This window comes from Oncorhynchus clarkii, chromosome 5 (genome assembly GCF_045791955.1).
Source record: "Oncorhynchus clarkii lewisi isolate Uvic-CL-2024 chromosome 5, UVic_Ocla_1.0, whole genome shotgun sequence".
Taxonomy (NCBI): Eukaryota; Metazoa; Chordata; class Actinopteri; order Salmoniformes; family Salmonidae; genus Oncorhynchus; species Oncorhynchus clarkii.
The window spans coordinates 5,856,587-5,875,467 of record NC_092151.1 but is presented as its reverse complement, the minus strand read 5'-3'; the positions used below and the strand labels follow the sequence as shown (position 1 = coordinate 5,875,467).

At 44.2% G+C, this 18,881-nt stretch overlaps 2 protein-coding genes across 2 annotated transcripts; both read left to right on the top strand.

The window, feature by feature from the left end:
- The first annotated feature begins 294 nt into the window (after nucleotides 1–294).
- On the top strand, nucleotides 295–12,749 carry LOC139408266 (thioredoxin-like protein 1). Its single transcript, XM_071151954.1, has 8 exons — nucleotides 295–539; nucleotides 1,518–1,614; nucleotides 1,873–2,046; nucleotides 8,164–8,286; nucleotides 9,636–9,705; nucleotides 9,942–10,114; nucleotides 10,849–10,953; nucleotides 12,285–12,749. The coding sequence occupies exons 1-8, from the start codon at nucleotides 442–444 to the stop codon at nucleotides 12,312–12,314; spliced, it is 870 nt and encodes a 289-aa protein (XP_071008055.1). The 5' UTR covers nucleotides 295–441; the 3' UTR covers nucleotides 12,315–12,749.
- On the top strand, nucleotides 12,334–13,679 carry LOC139409626 (nuclear speckle splicing regulatory protein 1-like). Its single transcript, XM_071155048.1, has 2 exons — nucleotides 12,334–12,360; nucleotides 13,218–13,679. Exons 1-2 carry the CDS (start codon nucleotides 12,334–12,336, stop codon nucleotides 13,677–13,679), a joined length of 489 nt encoding a protein of 162 aa, XP_071011149.1.
- Nucleotides 13,680–18,881: the final 5,202 nt, after the last annotated feature.

Below are 18,881 nucleotides of genomic sequence, written 5' to 3'. Positions count from 1 at the left end.
GAAATAACAAAAAATATCAAAAAAATATCAAAAATAATATCAAATAAATAACAAAAATTGAAATTAAAAATCCATTAATCCGTTCATTTTTGAATGACAAGTCTCGTGTGGGACATTCTATCTGAATGTTTTCTCTAAATGTTGTGTCGATATTCAATGCGTTTCTGGGTCAGATGGAATGTAAAATATGTCATCGTTAAACTACCCTTTAAGGTTTTTAAACCAGACCTTGGATCAGTACTCATTTGAGCTGTGGAGTCAAGTTGACCACACCCTGCTTGGTTTTCATTGGTTACTGGCCAACTTTCGTCAAGGAACTCAGGAAAGTGTTTTGATTCGAGAGAGGAGTTGAGTTTTGGACAGTGTCTACACAGTGTGACACTGTTTTCTATATAATCGGAAGTAAATAAAATACTATATTTACAGTTGTATTCTGTAAAAATGGTCGGGGTAAAAGTAATCGGGAATGATTCAGAATTTCAACCTGAGTTAACAGCCGCCGGTTCGAGACTTGCCGTAGTGAAGTTCACAATGGCAGGGTAAGGTTCAAAATATATTCCCAGGCCTTGGCTAGCATGCTAGACCGGATCTAAACTGAAGTGGGTGATCCAATTTCATTGGCAAATGTATAATTACCTAGTAGGTCAACTGGTTTCGGGTTTTCGTAGTGTATCGGGAATACTTTCAAAGAAGCTACTTAAAAGCGTGATAAAATAACTCAGGACAACACCACGCTGTTAGCTACGCCAACGTTGGCTAACTAGCTAACGGTGGTTAGCTTTAGCCAGCTATGACTTAGCAATATCAGACAGGCTAAGATAGCATGTTAAGCTAACTCCACAGAGTAGCTGCGGTACTTGGCAACCCAGTAGTCTGACAATTACTTTGCAATAGAGTGAAATGTTTTCTGTATAATTTGTGGTACAACAATGCTAGCTATCTGTTGGTTTTGATAGGCATCTACAATGAATTTCCCAGTGAAAGGGGTACACACATCTTTTAACTAGCGGGGTGTATTCATTCCGCCAAAACAGTTGCAAACGGAAACGATAGTTTATATTGGACAAATTCAGGGGTGTATTCATTCACGCACATTCTGCGAAAAAAAAATCCTCTGTTCCAAAACGTGCAACAGACACCGTTTACTCCAAACGGAAAACGCAAAAAACAAGAGTTTATATTGGATAAAATCACGTAGGCCCCTCCACGTATTGTTCTGTTTGTTTCCCGTAAACAGAACAAAACGTAATGAATACACCTCAGGTAGGCACGTTTTGTTTGTTTCCGTTTAAGAAACGTTTTGCAACCAAAAAAGCCAGAAGGAATACACCCCGGGATGAAGAACACGTACCTAGCTACTATTTTAGCTTTAGTTAATCCACGTGTATGGCTTACAACTTTTTAGTTCTAGTTTGGTTCATAAACAGCCCGTTTTGATGATCGCTAACGTCAAAAATAACAACAACAACAGTAGTCGCGACAATACCAGCTTCCTAATAAACTCCTTCTCTCCCCAGGTGTCGACCCTGTGTCAGAATATCCCCCGCTTTCAACATGTTGAGTAACAAGTACCCACACGTGGTTTTTCTTGAAGTCGATGTACACGTCTGTCAGGTGAGGTTATTTTTTAGTTTTAATAATACACCCTACTGTATCGTAATCAAAACACCAGGTACTCCATTATGTTGTTGTTGTTGTTGTCGTCATAGGAGATACTGTAAACATAAAAAAAAAAAAAAAGATTTATAGCCTCAAACATGTCAACCTCCTCATGTCATTCATTGAGCAATACAGATGAAGAAATCTAGTGTGTGTGGGGTTAGGCATGTGACTTCAATGTCAATCTCCCCTCGTTTTTTTTCTCTCTCTCAGGCAACGGCTGCCGCCAACAACATCTCTGCCACGCCAACGTTTTTGTTTTTCCGTAACAAAGTGCGCGTCGACCTCTATCAGGGTGCCGATGCCTCAGGACTAGAGGAGAAGATCAAGCAGCATGTAGAAAACGACCCTGGAAGCAACGAGGACTCGGACATTCCCAAGGGATATGTGAGTATATGATGAATTGGTATCACTCGGACATTCCCAAGGGATATGTGAGTATATGATGAATTGGTATCACTCAGACATTCCCAAGGGATATGTGAGTATATGATGAATTGGTATCACTCAGACATTCCCAAGGGATATGTGAGTATATGATGAATTGGTATCACTCAGACATTCCCAAGGGATATGTGAGTATATGATGAATTGGTATCACTCAGACATTCCCAAGGGATATGTGAGTATATGATGAATTGGTATCACTCAGACATTCCCAAGGGATATGTGAGTATATGATGAATTGATATCACTCAGACATTTTTTTTGTCTATTTTAAACTTCTGTGAATGACTGAAGCAAGGGGTCAAAGTTGTCAGTCACTGCAACAGATTTCCGTCTTATGCATTCTGGAGAGATTCGTTTTTGAGTTCAGAGTAGCAATTCACATCTCCAGGGGGTCTGACTGGTTTGGAGATGGCATAGCCTTATACATATACTTTCCAAATTAATAAATATATTAAAATCAAATCAAACTTTATTAGTCACATGCGCCGAATACAACAAGTGTAGAACCTTACTGTGAAATGCTTTACTTACAAGCCCTTAACCAACAGTGCAGTTCAAGAAGAGTTACGAAAATATTTACCAAATAAACTAAAGTAAAAAAAATAGTGGCAAAGTATACTAAACAAAAATGCAACATGCAACAATTTCACAGAGTTACAGTTCATATAAGGAACTCAATCAATTGAAATAAATTCATTAGGCCATAATCTATGGATTTCACATGACTGGGCCATGGTGGAGCCATGGGTGGGACTGGGAGGGCATAGACCCACCCACTTGGGAGCCAGGCCCGCCCTCTGGGTAGCCTGGACCAGCCAATCAGAATGACTTTTTTCCCCAGAAAAGGGCTTTATTACAGACAGAAATACTCCTCAGTTTCATCAGCTGTCCAGGTGGCTGGTCTCAGACGATCAGGTGAAGAAGCTGGATGTGGAGGTCCCGGGCTGGCGTGGTTACACGTGGTCTGCGGTTGTGAGACTGGTTGGACATACTGCCATGTTCTCTAAAACAACGTTGGAGGTTTAACGTAGAGAAATTAACATTCAGTTATCTGGCAAAAGCTCATTCATATAGTCAGCAGGCCAATTGCACTCTCCCTCAACTTGAGACATCTGTGGCATTGTGTGACAAAACTGCACACTTAGTGGCCTTCTTCCCAGCACAAGGTGCACCTGTGCAATAATCATGCTGTTTTAATCAGCTTCTTGATATCCCACACCTGTCAGGTGGATGGATTACTTACAAGTGCTACTATTTTTATAATGTTATTAAAACAAAATCAGACAACCTCGTAGTAAAATAGTTAATTTATATACCTAGTTGGCTTGTTGTTGTGTTCAATGCAAGGTAAATAATATACTCTTTTAAATATTCCTCTCCACGCACATTCAAGTTGTGAGACCCATAGCGTGGGAGACACGTGTTCTCACCAGCAGTCAATGCACAACAATTGTTAAAGCAATTACGGGAAAAACTCTTTTGAAATCAGTTTTGGTTCCCAGTTTTCCATTTCTATCACGTTTATTTCTCTACTCCTTCAATTCTGGGATCATCTTACAAAAATACAATGACAACCAGAGTTTCAAGAATGTCTTAGAGGCAACATTGCTGGTCATTTTTTTTTTTTTGTGGTGAACGTCAGGAACCCGAATCACGTTCATTTGGCTCCCTCATCCGCATTCTGTTACTAATGCTTTATGTGCTCCAGACAGAGATGATCTGTAGATATATTACAAAAAACATTCTCTGAAGACGGTAATTCCTGTGAAGGAACAATATAGTATTTCTTTCTGTGCGTTTTTAAAATTGAAAAACCATTTTTGCAGGCCATCTAATCATTTGGTTAGATAAAAAATGTGTTTGAACTTGTGTTTCATGATCTGACGTCTTAGGCTTTAATTAAAGCTGAAATATGTGTACCCCTTTTTTTGGGGGGGTTGACCTGACCAAATTCACATAGAAATGTGTGTTTTATAGATCTGTCATTCTCATTGAAAAGCAAGTCTAAGAACCTCGTCGGTTGCGTTCTGTGAGCTTCTGTGGCCTACTACTTCGTGGCTGAGCTGTTGTTGCTCCTATTTTTTTATTTTATTGATTTATTTCACCTTTATTTAACCAGGTAGGCCAGATCACCTTTATTTAACCAGGTAGGCCAGATCACCTTTATTTAACCAGGTAGGCCAGTTGAGAACAAGTTCTCATTTACAACTGCGACCTCTGGTCAAGATAAAGCAAAGCAGTTTGACACATACAACAACACAGAGTTACACGTGGGATAAACAATATTTTAAGAAAATTATTGTAAAATTATTATTTTTTTAAACCAGTATGTTTTTGGGCTCATTACTGGAGGTGGAAATTATATTTTATATACTTTTTTTCTCAATTCATTTTTTAGAGTAGAATGTACTTTTTTAAAAAGTCACCAGAACTAAGCTTTTCAGTCCTTCTACAAATAAATTATCCCGTCGAGGACCAGGGGCAGATTTTTTTACCTTGTCAGCTTGGGGGTTTCATCCAGCAACTAGTTCCAAGGCTCCTACCCGCCAGGTTACACAGGTGAAAGCTAAGATCCCTTATTGATGTCACCTGTTAAATCCACTTCAAGCAATGTAGATTCATTTATTTTTTACCTTAATTTAACTAGGCAAGTCAGTTACGAACAAATTCTTATTTTTAACTGCCTTTGTTCAGGGGCAGAACGACAGATTTGTACCTTGTCAGCTCGGGGATTCGATCTTGCAACCTTTCGGTTACTAGTCCAACACTCTAACCACTAGGCTACAATGCCGCCTCCCCAGATGAAGGGGAATTGGTCCAGTGCTGCAAGGATAGACCTAGTTAAGCTGCAGCTGGTCCAGAAAAGAGAGGCACATTTAGCTCTTAATTGTAATCAGAGGGCTGATATAAATACTATACAGTCAGTCTCTCTTGGCTAAGAGTTGAGGAGAGACTGACTGCATCACTTCTTCTTTTTAGAAGAAACATTCATGTGTTGAAAATCCCAAAATGTTTGCATAGTCAACTTACACACAGCTCTGACACACACACTTACCTCACCAGACATGCCACCAGGGTCTTTTCACAGTCCCCAAATCCAGAACAAATTCAAGAAAACATACAGTATTAAATAGAGCCCTTATTGAAGGGAACTTCCTTCCATCTCATATTGCTCAAATAAACAGCAATCCTGGTTTCAAAAAAACTGATAAAAGAACACCTCTCCCCCATGTGACCTAGATAGTTTGTGTGTAAACATTGGTATGTAGGCTACGTGCACTTTCTTTAAATGTATGTCGTTCTGTCCTTGATCTGTTCTTGTCTATTGATGTTCTGTATAATGTCATTCTGTATTATGTTTCATGTTTTGTGTGGAACCCAGGAAGAGTAGCTGCTGCTACTGCAACAACTAATGGGGATCCTAATAAAATACCAACAGCCAATGGGGATCCTAATAACACACCAACAGCCAATGGGGATCCTAATAACACACCAACAGCCAATGGGGATCCTAATAACATACCAACAGCCAATGGGGATCCTAATAAAATACCAAAAGCCAATGGTTATCCTAATAACATACCAACAGCCAATGGGGATCCTAATAACATACCAACAGCCAATGGGGATCCTAATAAAACACCAACAGCCAATGGGGATCCTAATAAAATACCAACAGCCAATGGGGATCCTAATAAAACACCAACAGCCAATGGGGATCCTAATAAAATACCAACAGCCAATGGGGATCCTAATAACATACCAACAGCCAATGGGGATCCTAATAAAATACCAAATTGAGACATGGATTGTGTATATGTGCCATTCAGAGGGTGAATGGACAAGATAAAATATTTAAGTGCCCTTTGAACAGGTGATGGTAGTAGGCTCCCAGGCACACCGGTTTGTGTCAAGAACTGCAACGCTGCTGGGTTTTTCACGCTCAACAGTTTCCCATCTGTATCAAGAATGGTCCACCACCCAAAGGACATCCAGCCAACTCGACACAACTGTGGGAAGCATTGGAGTCAAAATGGGCCAGCATCCCTGTGGAACTCTTTCGACACCTTGTAGAGTCCTTGCCCAGAATTAAGGCTGTTCTGAGGGGAGAGGGGGGGGGGTTGAACTCAATATCAGGGAGGTGTTCCTAATGCTTAGTATACTCAGTGTATAAGGGGGGCAATTCCACTGTAAAATAATGATGCCGAGACTCCGAATGTTCCTATAATAAGTTACAATTTATTCACTTAGCAGACGCTCTTATCGATAGCGACTCACAGTAGAAATTAGGTTTCAGTGTCTGAACATCGACAGACTATTCACCCAGTCGGCTTGGTGATTAGTTTCGGCATCATTCTGTTTCCAGTGGAATTGCCCCATAACAGAGCGGGTTCCTTTCCCCGTTGTCCCGAGACGGGACGCCAAACTCAGAAGCTCCTGGACCGTACCACAGCGTACTGCGGAAGTTTTGTGAATACGACTGACCAAGCCAAGCCAATTCTGGGTCCAGTATGGCAGTACTTTGGGACAGGCCTCTGACTAGCTCTGATTTTGCTGATAGTTACTTCATTGAGGAAACGTGTCGTTTCTATTAGAGCTGGGATTATACCAGTATCGCTGTACAAAACAGATTTCACTTCTTTAGGAGAATACCGTGTTGGAAACAAACGTCACTATGTTGTCAGAGAGAGTCTTATTTATTTATCCGAGCTATAGCACAATATTTTACGTACAGCAGGTTTTTTTAAAGGACTAAAGAGTTTGGTCTGTTTTGTGTTTTCATTTTTTTGCCAGTAAAAAAAAAAAAAAAAAGACATTGAGATTATGGTATCGTCCCGACTCTAATCGCTATGACTTAGCTAGGTGGGACAACCACATGTCTATCTTTTTAAGATGAATTCTCTTAAAAAAAACGTCAGTCGCTCTGCTAAATGACTCAAATCTAAACATCTCAGAAGAGACAGAAGCAGAGCTAACCGGCCACTACAAAAGGATACTGCGTTTAAAGCTCAAAAGGATACTGCGTTTCTCTAAAGCAAAGTCAACATTTCAGGCGGCGCTGCTGCACGCTGTGAAGCTGCTCTTGTGTTTGTAATGTGGCCTTAACACGGCCTTGTAATGTGGCCTTAACACGGCCTTGTAATGTGGCCTTAACATGGCCTTGTAATGTGGCCATAACATGGCCTTGTAATGTGGCCTTAACATGGCCTTGTAATGTGGCCTTAACATGGCCTTGTAATGTGGCCTTAACATGGCCTTGTAATGTGGCCTTAACACGGCCTTGTAATGTGGACTTAACATGGCCTTGTAATGTGAACTTAACATGGCCTTGTAATGTGGCCTTAACACGGCCTTGTAATGTGGCCTTAACACGGCCTTGTAATGTGGCCTTAACATGGCCTTGTAATGTGGCCTTAACATGGCCTTGTAATGTGGCCTTAACATGGCCTTGTAATGTGGCCTTAACATGGCCTTGTAATGTGGCCTTAACACGGCCTTGTAATGTGGACTTAACACGGCCTTGTAATGTGGACTTAACACGGCCTTGTAATGTGGACTTAACACGGCCTTGTAATGTGGCCTTAACATGGCCTTAACACGGCCTTGTAATGTGGACTTAACACGGCCTTGTAATGTGGACTTAACTTAACATGGCCTTGTAATGTGGCCTTAACATGGCCTTGTAATGTGGCCTTAACATGGCCTTGTAATGTGGCCTTAACATGGCCTTGTAATGTGAACTTAACATGGCCTTGTAATGTGGACTTAACACGGCCTTGTAATGTGGCCTTAACATGGCCTTGTAATGTGGCCTTAACATGGCCTTGTAATGTGGCCTTAACATGGCCTTGTAATGTGGCCTTAACATGGCCTTGTAATGTGGCCTTAACATGGCCTTGTAATGTGGACTTAACACGGCCTTGTAATGTGGACTTAACACGGCCTTGTAATGTGGCCTTAACACGGCCTTGTAATGTGGCCTTAACACGGCCTTGTAATGTGGCCTTAACACGGGCTTGCCTTGTCTGAATAATTTTGATTCTGTGTGTTCAGATGGACCTGATGCCGTTTGTGAACAAAGCTGGCTGCGAGTGCCTAAACGAGAGCGACGAGAGCGGCTTTGACAACTGCTTAGTCAAGGACACCACCTACCTGGAGTCTGACTGCGATGAGCAGGTGAGTCTGAGGATGGGATCGCCGTCAGCGTCTCCTTCGTTAGTTCAGAGCGGTCTGAATGTGCTGAAATTGTTCACCTCCAGTGTGGCTACTTTCTAGTAGACTTTACAGGTGACAGGCTACTTTCTAGTAGACTTTACAGGTGACAGGCTACTTTCTAGTAGACTTTACAGGTGAGAACTTGGCATCTGTTGTCCTTTTTCTATATTAACGAGGATAAAAATATCACTCACCTGGTGAAAAACAATGTCTTGTCTGTTGGGTTACTTTTTCATATGTATGCTTCTCCTGACTGGTGTTACCTTCTGTTACCTCAGGCCAACCTGCAGGCTAAACCGTCTTCCTGACTGGTGTTACCTCAGGCCAACCTGCAGGCTAAACCGTCTTCCTGACTGGTGTTACCTCAGGCCAACCTGCAGGCTAAACCGTCTTCCTGACTGGTGTTACCTTCTGTTACCTCAGGCCAACCTGCAGGCTAAACCGTCTTCCTGACTGGTGTTACCTCAGGCCAACCTGCAGGCTAAACCGTCTTCCTGACTGGTGTTACCTCAGGCCAACCTGCAGGCTAAACAGTCTTCCTGACTGGTGTTACCTCAGGCCAACCTGCAGGCTAAACCGTCTTCCTGACTGGTGTTACCTCAGGCCAACCTGCAGGCTAAACCGTCTTCCTGACTGGTGTTACCTCAGGCCAACCTGCAGGCTAAACCGTCTTCCTGACTGGTGTTACCTCAGGCCAACCTGCAGGCTAAACCGTCTTCCTGACTGTGTTACCTCAGGCCAACCTGCAGGCTAAACGTCTTCCTGACTGGTGTGTTACCTCAGGCCAACCTGCAGGCTAAACCGTCTTCCTGACTGGTGTTACCTCAGGCCAACCTGCAGGCTAAACCGTCTTCCTGACTGGTGTTACCTCAGGCCAACCTGCAGGCTAAACCGTCTTCCTGACTGGTGTTACCTTCTGTTACCTCAGGCCAACCTGCAGGCTAAACCGTCTTCCTGACTGGTGTTACCTTCTGTGTTACCTCAGGCCAACCTGCAGGCTAAACCGTCTTCCTGACTGGTGTTACCTCAGGCCAACCTGCAGGCTAAACCGTCTTCCTGACTGGTGTTACCTCAGGCCAACCTGCAGGCTAAACCGTCTTCCTGACTGGTGTTACCTCAGGCCAACCTGCAGGCTAAACCGTCTTCCTGACTGGTGTTACCTCAGGCCAACCTGCAGGCTAAACCGTCTTCCTGACTGGTGTTACCTTCTGTTACCTCAGGCCAACCTGCAGGCTAAACCGTCTTAGTAGATTTAGGTGTCAGTGTGTAGTTTACACTCCTCAGTTAACCCATATTTTCACCCCCTTCAGCTCCTCGTTACGATGGCCTTTAACCAACCTGTCAAGCTGTACTCCATGAAGCTGCAGACCTCTGACTTCGGTGAGTCCTTCCTCTCCCCGGGTGTTTCATAAATGTTTATCCGTTTCCCTAGTAAAACACCCGTACTAGTCTAATTTTATTCAGGAAAAGCCTTTGAAATATCATCCTTTGCCCATTGAGTAGTTAGATGTTGGCGTTTTATTGGAACGATCACAGTCATGTGTTGTGTTGAGTTTCCCCATGCCAGCTTGGGTTGCCTTGTTGTCTCATACGTCCCATTTGTCCCTCCCCAACAGCCCAGGCACCAAAGTGTGTGAAGATCTTCATTAACCTTCCTCGCTCCATGGACTTTGACGATGCCGAGCGGAGCGAGGCCACCCAGACCCTGGACCTGGCCGAGGAGGACTTCAAGGACGACGGGTTGATTCCGCTGAGATACGTCAAGTTCCAGAACGTTCAGAGCGTCACCGTAAGTAGGTCGATGCGCTGCTCGTTCATAAAGAGAACTGACTACTTCGATATCATTTATTGTTGTGTTTTATGTTGTCTCCCAGTGTAACTAATATATATACACTGCTCAAAAATAACACATCCTAGATCACATCCTAGATCACATCCTAGATCACATCCTAGATCACATCCTAGATCACATCCTAGATCTTTATTTTTTTGAGCAGTGTATATTCTACTTTCTCACTTGAAAAAGAGACAGATAAATAACAGATGAATAAAAATGTAATAAGAGAGATTCTTTATATCACAGCTAGAGCGTAATAAACTGCAGTTGAACAGGAGAGTACCTGAAAGGCTTAAAGTTAAAAGAAGTTTCCTGAAAGGCTTAAACTATATATATATAGTTTAAGCCTTTCAGGAAACTCCTTTTAACTCTGTTTTTGATGGAGGAGAGGGAGAAAGCCACATTTAACTATTGAGATGTTGCCCAGGTGTAATTAGTTATGTAAATATAGGACAATGCTGCCATCTAGTGGCAAAACGTGGTACTCTCCTGTTCAACTGCAGTTTATTACGCTCTAGCTGTGATATAAAGAATCTCTCTTATTGCATATAGTGAGTTTCAATACTTCTTGATTTGCAATTTAGGTTCCAACCAAACCTGTGTGAATTGAAATCCTTTCGTTTCTACTGGCTGTGTCCCCTTGTAATGATATAATCTGTGGTTCTTCCGGTTTTTTGTTCTAACAGATGTTTGTGAAGAACAATCAAGGGGATGAAGAGACGACTAAAATCAATTACCTTACTTTTATCGGGACCCCTGTACAGGCAACGAACATGAACGATTTCAAAAGGGTAAGATCTGGCGTTTCTGCCAACAGTATCGGGAGTATTCCACGTTAGATGGAACCTGTCTACTACCGTATGTTCACAACGTCCTTGTCGAGATTGTACGAGATCTGCAATGATATATATATATATATACAAAACACAAATACAAAATACTGTGACTATAACCGCGTAGTGTTTTTCTGAGAGTAAAGTAATTCTGTATAAATAAAAATCACGATGTCTGTGATGAAAACGGGTAGTTTTCGGTCCAATTTGATAAACGCTGACAGATCATTTGTTCATTCGACGTGGTGGATGTTTTTTGTGTCTGTAAAAATTAATTATGCGAGAAATGGTGGTGAAATGCCTTTTTTTAATGTGAAAATGTTCATACAATTAACCATCATATGGACGTAAACTTGGAGTCACGCCATGATATGGTGTGTGATCCTCCCACTAGGACTCAGGAAAACCCTGCAGTTTATTAGGCTACAGAATAAATAATTTAGAAACGTCACAGGGTGGTGAAAGTGCAGTGATCTTGATGCTCCTTTCCAATAAATATCGAGGGTCTTATTCCGGTGACATGACGTTCGATGCTTGACTGCCGTTTTGACAAATAAAACCGTTCTCTCTCTTATCCATAATGTCATCATGTAGACTAGCCTTCCTGCACTGTATCTGCCAGCTGTTGTCTAGAGCTCCCCTGTCAAGACCAGAGTAGGCCCGTGACAAGCCCAGAGTAGGCCCGTGACCAGACCAGAGTAGGCCCGTGACAAGCCCAGAGTAGGCCCGTGACAAGACCAGAGTAGGCCCGTGACAAGCCCAGAGTAGGCCCGTGACAAGACCAGAGTAGGCCCGTGACAAGACCAGAGTAGGCCCGTGACAAGACCAGAGTAGGCCCGTGACAAGACCAGAGTAGGCCCGTGACAAGACCAGAGTAGGCCCGTGACAAGACCAGAGTAGGCCCGTGACAAGACCAGAGTAGGCCCGTGACAAGACCAGAGTAGGCCCGTGTCAAGACCAGAGTAGGCCCGTGACAAGACCAGAGTAGGCCCGTGACAAGACCAGAGTAGGCCCGTGACAAGACCAGAGTAGTCGCATTTACTATTTAACGTCAGTTTTATTTGCTTATTTATTGTTATTCGGTACGTGTGAACTTCAGCGAAAAGTTAATTTTGTCGGCACTACCTCATCACATACTGCAACACGTCTGTTTGTTGGAAACACACTGGTGTGAATTTAATATATATATTTATATGAAAATCTCTAGAACAATTGGATGGAAACGTATAGTTTTAATTGTTTGCATTTTTCTTCTTTTCTCCACACGGTTTGTGTTTTTATTTGACCAGGTTGTGGGCAAGAAAGGAGAGAGTCACTGAGGCGGCGGAGAGGAGAAGAATGGCCATATTTGCTGTGGTGTTCGCTGTCTGTCTGCCAAGGCTGCTGGCTGGGTCCGGCTCAGAGTCAGCTCTACTGTAATACAGCACTGACCAACAACCATGTGTCCCAAATGGCAACATATTCCCTTTCATAGTGCACTGCTTTTGGACCCTTTTTTTATAGTACAATACTTGTTTTGGACCTGGTATCCCATCCTGAAGTTAGGGCTTTGATTCGGGATCCAAAGACATGTCTGAGGTCTAAAGTAGTGCACTATATAGGGGAATAGGGTGCCATTTTGGATGTGAAGTCTATGAGCTGTCGTCCATGTCCGCCAGTGAAATCACCAAGATGAGGCATCTCAAACAATTCATTCAAGCATTTTTATTGTAATTCAGACAAACACTGTAAATAAAAACACAAACAAAAATGCATATATTGGTATTTGATGTCTCTTGAATAAAAAAATGAAATAAAAAGTAAGGTTGCTCCGCACCACCTCCCAAAGACAAGGAGAAGAGATCTCCGACACCCAAAGACAAGGAGAAGAGATCTCCGACACCCAAAGACAAGGAGAAGAGATCTCTTGACACCCAAAGACAAGGGAAAGAGATCTCCGACACCCAAAGACAAGGAGAAGAGATCTCTTGACACCCAAAGACAAGGGAAAGAGATCTCCGACACCCAAAGACAAGGAGAAGAGATCTCTGACACCCAAAGACAAGGAGAAGAGATCTCCGACACCCAAAGACAAGGAGAAGAGATCTCTTGACACCCAAAGACAAGGGAAAGAGATCTCCGACACCCAAAGACAAGGAGAAGAGATCTCTGACACCCAAAGACAAGGAGAAGAGATCTCCGACACCCAAAGACAAGGAGAAGAGATCTCTTGACACCCAAAGACAAGGAGAAGAGATCTCTTGACACCCAAAGACAAGGGAAAGAGATCTCCGACACCCAAAGACAAGGAGAAGAGATCTCCGACACCCAAAGACAAGGAGAAGAGATCTCCGACACCCAAAGACAAGGAGAAGAGATCTCTGTCACCCGAAGACAAGGAAAAGAGATCTCCACGACACCCAAAGACAAGGGAAAGAGATCTCCACGACACCCAAAGACAAGGGAAAGAGATCTCCGACACCCAAGGAAAAGAGATCTCCGACACCCAAGGAAAAGAGATCTCCGACACCCAAGGAAAAGAGATCTCCGACACCCAAGGAAAAGAGATATCTGACACCCAAAGACAAGGAAAAGAGATCTCCGACACCCAAAGAAAAGAGATCTCCGACACCCAAGGAAAAGAGATCTCCGACACCCAATGTTCCCTCAAATTTTCAGCACTGACCAAATTTCAGGTCTGCTGAGTCAAACTTGGAACGTTGTGAAAATTTTGTGCAACTTCCAGGGCACGTCTACTGTGAACACAGAAACTACCTGCTCTAAGGTACCGTTTTAACAGTGGCCAAGTGGATGCTGTGACTATTTGATCGTAATGTAGTAGACCTATCAGAGTGGCCTACCATCAAAAACAAAGGAGAAAAGGCATCCCATAATATTTTAACATGGAAATAGCTGTTCTATCATTCAGACTACAGTAGCAGCCATTGTGTGGTGCTTTAGTGTAGGCCTACAGTAGCAGCCAATGTGTGGTGTTCAGTGTAGGCCTACAGTAGCAGCCATTGTGTGGTGTTCAGTGTAGGCCTACAGTAGCAGCCAATGTGTGGTGTTCAGTGTAGGCCTACAGTAGCAGCCATTGTGTGGTGTTCAGTGTAGGCCTACAGTAGCAGCCAATGTGTGGTGTTCAGTGTAGGCCTACAGTAGAAGCCATTGTGTGGTGTTCAGTGTAGGCCTACAGTAGCAGCCATTGTGTGGAATTCAGTGTAGGCCTACAGTAGCAGCCAATGTGTGGTGTTTTAGTGTAGGCCTACAGTAGCAGCCATTGTGTGGTGTTCAGTGTAGGCCTACAGTAGCAGCCAATGTGTGGTGTTCAGTGTAGGCCTACAGTAGAAGCCATTGTGTGGTGTTCAGTGTAGGCCTACAGTAGCAGCCAATGTGTGGTGTTCAGTGTAGGCCTACAGTAGCAGCCAATGTGTGGTGTTCAGTGTAGGCCTACAGTAGAAGCCATTGTGTGGTGTTCAGTGTAGGCCTACAGTAGCAGCCAATGTGTGGTGTTTTAGTGTAGGCCTACAGTAGCAGCCATTGTGTGGTGTTCAGTGTAGGCCTACAGTAGCAGCCAATGTGTGGTGTTTTAGTGTAGGCCTACAGTAGCAGCCAATGTGTGGTGTTTTAGTGTAGGCCTACAGTAGAAGCCAATGTGTGGTGTTCAGTGTAGGCCTACAGTAGCAGCCATTGTGTGGTGTTCAGTGTAGGCCTACAGTAGAAGCCATTGTGTGGTGTTCAGTGTAGGCCTACAGTAGCAGCCAATGTGTGGTGTTTTAGTGTAGGCCTACAGTAGCAGCCATTGTGTGGTGTTCAGTGTAGGCCTACAGTAGCAGCCAATGTGTGGTGTTTTAGTGTAGGCCTACAGTAGCAGCCAATGTGTGGTGTTTTAGTGTAGGCCTACAGTAGCAGCCATTGTGTGGTGTTCAGTGTAGGCCTACAGTAGCAGCCAATGTGTGGTGTTCAGTGTAGGCCTACAGTAGCAGCCAATGTGTGGTGTTCAGTGTAGGCCTACAGTAGCAGCCAATGTGTGGTGTTCAGTGTAGACCTACAGTAGCAGCCAATGTGTGGTGTTCAGTGTAGGCCTACAGTAGCAGCCAATGTGTGGTGTTCAGTGTAGGCCTACAGTAGAAGCCATTGTGTGGTGTTCAGTGTAGGCCTACAGTAGCAGCCATTGTGTGGAATTCAGTGTAGGCCTACAGTAGCAGCCAATGTGTGGTGTTTTAGTGTAGGCCTACAGTAGCAGCCATTGTGTGGTGTTCAGTGTAGGCCTACAGTAGCAGCCAATGTGTGGTGTTCAGTGTAGGCCTACAGTAGAAGCCATTGTTTGGTGTTCAGTGTAGGCCTACAGTAGCAGCCAATGTGTGGTGTTCAGTGTAGGCCTACAGTAGCAGCCATTGTGTGGTGTTCAGTGTAGGCCTACAGTAGAAGCCATTGTGTGGTGTTCAGTGTAGGCCTACAGTAGCAGCCAATGTGTGGTGTTTTAGTGTAGGCCTACAGTAGCAGCCATTGTGTGGTGTTCAGTGTAGGCCTACAGTAGCAGCCAATGTGTGGTGTTTTAGTGTAGGCCTACAGTAGCAGCCAATGTGTGGTGTTTTAGTGTAGGCCTACAGTAGCAGCCATTGTGTGGTGTTCAGTGTAGGCCTACAGTAGCAGCCAATGTGTGGTGTTCAGTGTAGGCCTACAGTAGCAGCCAATGTGTGGTGTTCAGTGTAGGCCTACAGTAGCAGCCATTGTGTGGTGTTCAGTGTAGGCCTACAGTAGCAGCCAATGTGTGGTGTTCAGTGTAGGCTTACAGTATCAGCCAATGTGTGGTGTTCAGTGTAGGCCTACAGTAGCAGCCAATGTTTGGTGTTCAGTGTAGGCCTACAGTAGCAGCCAATGTGTGGTGTTTTAGTGTAGGCCTACAGTAGCAGCCAATGTGTGGTGTTCAGTGTAGGCCTACAGTAGCAGCCAATGTGTGGTGTTCAGTGTAGGCCTACAGTAGCAGCCAATGTGTGGTGTTCAGTGTAGGCCTACAGTAGCAGCCATTGTGTGGTGTTCAGTGTAGGCCTACAGTAGCAGCCAATGTGTGGTGTTTTAGTGTAGGCCTACAGTAGCAGCCAATGTGTGGTGTTCAGTGTAGGCCTACAGTAGCAGCCATTGTGTGGTGTTCAGTGTAGGCCTACAGTAGCAGCCATTGTGTGGTGTTCAGTGTAGGCCTACAGTAGCAGCCAATGTGTGGTGTTCAGTGTAGGCCTACAGTAGCAGCCAATGTGTGGTGTTCAGTGTAGGCCTACAGTAGCAGCCATTGTGTGGTGTTCAGTGTAGGCCTACAGTAGCAGCCAATGTGTGGTGTTCAGTGTAGGCTTACAGTATCAGCCAATGTGTGGTGTTCAGTGTAGGCCTACAGTAGCAGCCAATGTGTGGTGTTCAGTGTAGGCCTACAGTAGCAGCCAATGTGTGGTGTTTTAGTGTAGGCCTACAGTAGCAGCCAATGTGTGGTGTTCAGTGTAGGCCTACAGTAGCAGCCAATGTGTGGTGTTTTAGTGTAGGCCTACAGTAGCAGCCAATGTGTGGTGTTCAGTGTAGGCCTACAGTAGCAGCCAATGTGTGGTGTTTTAGTGTAGGCCTACAGTAGCAGCCATTGTGTGGTGTTCAGTGTAGGCCTACAGTAGCAGCCATTGTGTGGTGTTCAGTGTAGGCCTACAGTAGCAGCCAATGTGTGGTGTTCAGTGTAGGCCTACAGTAGCAGCCAATGTGTGGTGTTCAGTGTAGGCCTACAGTAGCAGCCATTGTGTGGTGTTCAGTGTAGGCCTACAGTAGCAGCCAATGTGTGGTGTTTTAGTGTAGGCCTACAGTAGCAGCCAATGTGTGGTGTTCAGTGTAGGCCTACAGTAGCAGCCATTGTGTGGTGTTCAGTGTAGGCCTACAGTAGCAGCCAATGTGTGGTGTTCAGTGTAGGCCTACAGTAGTGTAGGCCTACATTCCATCAGACTTCTGAAGAAAAACAACATGCACGGCTTCACATTAAACCTGTTTATCCACTTCAGACAAGGATGTAACTGAAAATGTTCTGTTGTTTGATGCAAGAAACCACTTTCACAGAATAAAATGCAGTATTCCCATACCGTTATTACAGAGAATGAGCCACATTATTCTACCCTCTGCCTATTGGCTACTTAGATTTGAATAAGCTGTCTCAAAATACAACACTGCCACTTTAAGACAAAAAATAAAGCTCTTGGCTTTTCAAAGATGTCTAGAAATGTACACGTTTTTGTGCTCTTGTAATTCAAATAAAACTTTATTAGTCACATGCGCCGAATACAACAAGTGTCGATCTTACAGTGGAATGTTTACTTACAAGAGCTTAACCAACAGAGCAGTTCAAGAAGAGTTAAGGAAATATTTACCAAATAAAAAAAATTAAAAAAAGTATAAATAATTATAATAAAAAGTAAAACAATAACAACAATAATGAGGCTATATACAGGGTGTACCGGTTCAGTGTGGAAGCTATATACAGGGGGGTACCAGTACCGAGTGACTGTAAGAGGGTACAGGTTAGTTGAGGTAATTTGTACATGTAGGTAGGGGTGAAGTGACTATGCATAGATAATAAACAGCGAGTAGTAGCAGTGTTCAAAACAAATGGAGGGGTCAATGTAATAGTTCGGTGGCCTATTATATAGGTCCTGGATTGCAGGATGCTTGGCCCCAGTGATGTACTGGGCTGTACGCACTACCCTCTGTAGCGCCTTACGATTGGAAGCCAAGCAGTTGCAATACCAGGCTGTGATGCAACCGATCAGGATGCTCTCGATGGTGCAGCTGTAGAACCTTTTGATGATCTGGGGACCCATGCCAAATCTTTTCAGTCTCCTGAGGGGGAAAAGGTTTTGTCATGCCCTCTTCACAAGTGTCTTGGTGTGTTTGAACCATGATTGTTCGTTGGTGATGTGGACACCAAGGAACTTGAAACTCTCGACCCGCTCCACTACAGCCCCGTTGATGTTAATGGGGGTCTGTTCGGACCGCCATTTCCTGTAGTCCACGATCAGCTCCTTTGTCTTGCTCACATTGAGACACAGGTTGTTGACTTGGCACCACACCGCCAGTTCTCTGACCTCCCTATAGGCTGTCTCATCATTGTCGGTGATCAGGCCTTCCACTGTTGTGTCGTCAGCAAACTTAATGATGGTGTTGGAGTCGTTTGGCCACGCAGTCGTGGGTGAACAGGGAGTACAGGAGGAGACAAAGTACACACCCCTGAGGGGCCCCCGTGTTGAGGATCAGCGTGGCAGATGTGTTGTTGCCTACCCTTACCATCTGGTAGCAGCCTGTCAAAAAGTCCAGGATCCAGTTGCAGAGGGAGGTGTTTAGTCCCAGGATCCTTAGCTTAAGTGATTAGCTTTGTGGGCACCATGACTACAACTCAGTATTTAACAGTAATGAATAGCATTTCTACATGGGTATTCCTTTTCTCCAGGTGGGAAAGGGCAGTGTGGAGTGCGATTGAGATTACAATATCTGTGGATCTCTTGCGGAGGTATGCAAATTGGAGTGGGTCTAGGGTATCTAAGAGGATGCTGTTGATGTGAGCCATGACCAGCCTTTCAAAGCTCTTCATGGCTACCGACGTGCTACGGGTCAGTAATTATTTAGGCAGGTTTCCTTCGCTTCCTTGGGAACAGGGACCATGGTGGTCTGCTTGAAACATGAAGGTATTACAGACTCAGTCAGGGAGAGGTTGATAATGTCAGTGAAGATACTTGCCAGTTTGTCCACGCATGCTTAGAGTACCAGTCCTGGTAATCCGTCTGGCCCTGCGGCTTTGTGAATGTTGACCTGTTTAAAAGTCTTGCTCACATCAGCTACCAAGAGCATTGTCACACAGTCATCCGGAACAGCTGGTGCACTCGTGC